Here is a 3,464-nt window from a genome sequence, read left to right on the forward strand (position 1 = left end):
TGTTTTCAGCCACAAGATTGATATATGAAGCAAAGACAGCTTTTTATTTTTTGATGACTTATTTAGCAGTATATGCTGCCCACCTGCTGCTAATATCTATGAAAATACCATAGCTCATCCATCGTAGGTATTAATTGCTACACTCAGTAGCAGTGGAAGGGAAATAGTATTTGGATTAATAGTCCAAGCAAACCTGATGAATTTCCCATCTCTGTACTTCATTTCCCCATCTTCTCAGATGAGGTACAGCAGAGGATCAAATGCGGTGGCTTTTTTCTGTAAGGACAAGTGACAGGGATATGGAGACACATGGTAGGAGCAACTGGATTGCCAACAAGAGTGATGGGACCATTTCCCAGGCACTGAAGCTGGTTTAAAAATGTACTTTTGTTCCAAAGCAGGGGTAAAGAAATGCCACTCTCAGCCCTCCACAGAGAACAGGCAGTGATGAATGGCAGTGGAGACACTGGGAGGGGGATGACAGCAGCAAGAGGTTTCCTAGACTGGACCAGCAACACGCTTCCCTTAAATGGAGCAATCCTGAAACAGTGACCCAGAGCGTTTTCTCCTGCTCTTGTTTAATCTTCAGTTGGGTCATAAGCGGTTTGAACAGCAGACCATTCCTCTTTGCAATGAAATAATTACCATTTAGGTCTCTGCAATAGTAATAAGGTTGGCTGTGCAGGCTGGGGGGAAGAATGTCCCTCCACTGCCCTGCACTGTCACCACCAGCCTGGTGGGAGATGACAGGTCAGGCAGGAGTCGGGTCCCTGGCCACAGCGCTGGGCTGCAGGGCTTCAGGCTTGCTCTTTTTAATATGTTACTCTGTGATTTCCTCAGTGCCTGTTCAAGTGCATCAACATGTGTATAAATTACTCCTGTTTCCAAAGACCAAATTACTTGTTATCACTAGCATCAGTTATTTGATGGACGATTACCCATCTGCTTTTGCACATGCAAAATAAAAAAAATTAAAAAAAAAAAAAAAATCTCTGCTGCCGTTTCTGTGAACGGGGTGGTGCCTATAGGCAATTTCAGGTTAAATCTGTAAACCATTCCCATCCTGATAACACTTAACAGTGCAAAATGAAATAAATGAGGTTTTAGAGCAGAACTGGTATTTTAAGTGAAACCTAGAAGGTGCTTACTGTGTGGGCAGAGGCCAGCCCACAGTCAACATTAACTAAGAAGGACTGAGTTGTCATTTCAAAAAACACAAAGGTCTCAACATTTCCTGTCAGCAAAAATTCTTTTGATTATACCTGTCTCTTTAATGTCAGGTTGCTATTCATTTTTAATTGACGTGTGGCAGCTCTTCCAATGCTGTGCAGAGTTAGCTTTCTGTGAAGATTTGACTGTATAATTGGGTGGTGGGGCTGGATTTCATTTTAAAATAAATTGGAAGAAACACTTGTATACTAAAATGTGGTCTATAATTAATCCTATGGTAGCATACAAATAATTGTATAATTAATTAATGTATTGTACAATTAAATATACTTATTTTGTTTATTCTTCAAGTAAAAAAGAAAATAGTGTTGCTTCTGACCCTGCTGTTCCTGTCATGCTAATTGCTTGGTACAAAATCGCAGCAATTTGTAGCACATCCTTATGGTTGCCTACACTTGGATATGTTTCTTTTAGACCAAATATATGCCCCCTAAAATGAATACTTGACATTATTTATAGATAAAGATATGTGTATATGTTAAGCACATGTAAAATCATACCTATATATAAGGAAACGTGGGTATACACTGACTGCCAATGACACTTGGACATAAGATCTATTTATGAATAGGAGTGCTCCCGGGGATCAGGACAGACTCTGAAAAGTGGGATTCTTAGTAGCCAGCATGTGAGAGGTGGTGAGCATGCAGGGAATTTTCAATGCTAATACACTATTGTTTCTTCATACCTTTCAACCCTTTTGTCTGAGGGATCTGCTTTTGACAAAATTCAAATGTATGTAGAGAATTTAGAAACCTCTAGTTGAATTGTACTCGTTTGTCTGCCAATGCAGTGCGTGGGATGAAAGCAAATGAGGGGTGTGTTGGTGTTTAACGTTATGTAGATTTGAAATTACTTGGGCAACACATTGAAAGATAAAACTTTTTGTCTGTTTGGAACATTATTGGTAAAGGGCTATACGTTTACACGTGTAATTGGATGAATTCCAAATTCCGGACAGGATTTCCATTGTCTTTCTTTAATTTCTTTGGTTTGGTTCTTCCCTCAGGTTTTCTTGTATAGAAGGATGTAGGCAGAGACTGTGGCAGCTCACAGTGAACACACACACAAACCATTTCCATTTGTTTCCTGTATATACTCACTGGGGATGATATTTCCTCCCATGGATGGGTAAAAGCTATGGCAGTAATTTTTATATATGTGAGCCCTCAAACTATGAATTAAAACCCCTCTGCCGGGTGGCTTGCAAGACGGAGTTTCTTCAGCAGTGACTATATATAAACTGGTGTCTGAAGAGAATTTGTTTTCCTCTATAACTCATAAATATTTTGGGGTTGTTTTTTCTTCTGTATAAACTAGAAAACCTTTTCACTTTGGACAGGAAAGGGTATGTAGCTAAAAAAAAAACCAAGAAAAAATGTGGCTCCTTTCAGCATTCAGGTATTGCCCTTCCAGACAGGTACCAGGAATCGGTGCTGTGGGCTGGAGCGGGGAGGATGGCTGTACCCCTCTGGCCTGGAAGATGAAACTTTAGGCCTGTAGTGTTGTCACTTCACTGGAGCTTCTTGCAGGGCAACACCTCTCAGTGTATATGATAACAGCTAAAAAATAGAAGTGTAGGCAGGTTAAGGAAACTTAGTGGCATGTGTCCAAGTCAGTTCAGAATCCACATACGTTGTCTCCAGGGTGGTTTTCCAGGGAAGGGTTTCCCATTCCCCAAACACCTTCTTGGTGCATCTCCTTCCTGGACATTGAGACACCTAGTAAGGAAACCAAGACAATACCGTTTACATGCTAAATGTGGTTCCTCCGGGTCTCCTGTGACTAGAGGTGTGCTCTGAGCAAGCCGAGACGGGTCCCTGCCGCGCGATGATCTCCCGCTGGTACTTTGACGTGGCCGAAGGAAAGTGCGCGCCCTTCTTTTACGGCGGCTGCGGCGGGAACCGGAACAACTTTGACTCGGAGGAGTACTGCATGGCGGTCTGTGGCAGCGTCAGTAAGTGCCCCCCACGCCCCCGGGCTCCCGCCCTGCGGGCCCGGGCTCCCACTAACCCCTGGCCGCGGTCTGTCTGAAGCCTCCGCTCTCCGCTCGACCCTCCTCAGCCTCTCGCTAACCCGGCTGTCTCGGTGGCGGGCGCCCTGGGTGCTGCAGGTGGGGCCCTGCAGGGGCAGCTCAACGCCCCGCGCGGCCCTGGGCGAGGCCTTCGCGCTCACCTGCTCTCCACCTTCTGTCCAGGCTGCTGACGTTCTCTGTCTCTCTGGGTGTGCATGTG

The 3,464-nt window shown here is 44.3% G+C and overlaps 1 protein-coding gene across 1 annotated transcript in view; it reads left to right on the plus strand.

Annotated features, from left to right (window-relative positions):
* The first annotated feature begins 3,023 nt into the window (after positions 1 to 3,023).
* APP (amyloid beta (A4) precursor protein) overlaps positions 3,024 to 3,464 on the plus strand; it is an 83,356-nt gene continuing 82,915 nt past the window's right edge. The window contains exon 1 of the mRNA XM_008947980.1: positions 3,024 to 3,187. Coding sequence (XP_008946228.1) covers positions 3,061 to 3,187 — 127 coding nt within the window. The 5' untranslated portion in view covers positions 3,024 to 3,060. The remainder of the gene's footprint in view (positions 3,188 to 3,464) is intronic.

The sequence above is a fragment of the Merops nubicus genome, unplaced genomic scaffold, assembly GCF_000691845.1.
Source record: "Merops nubicus isolate BGI_N331 unplaced genomic scaffold, ASM69184v1 scaffold23889, whole genome shotgun sequence".
NCBI lineage: Eukaryota > Metazoa > Chordata > Aves > Coraciiformes > Meropidae > Merops > Merops nubicus.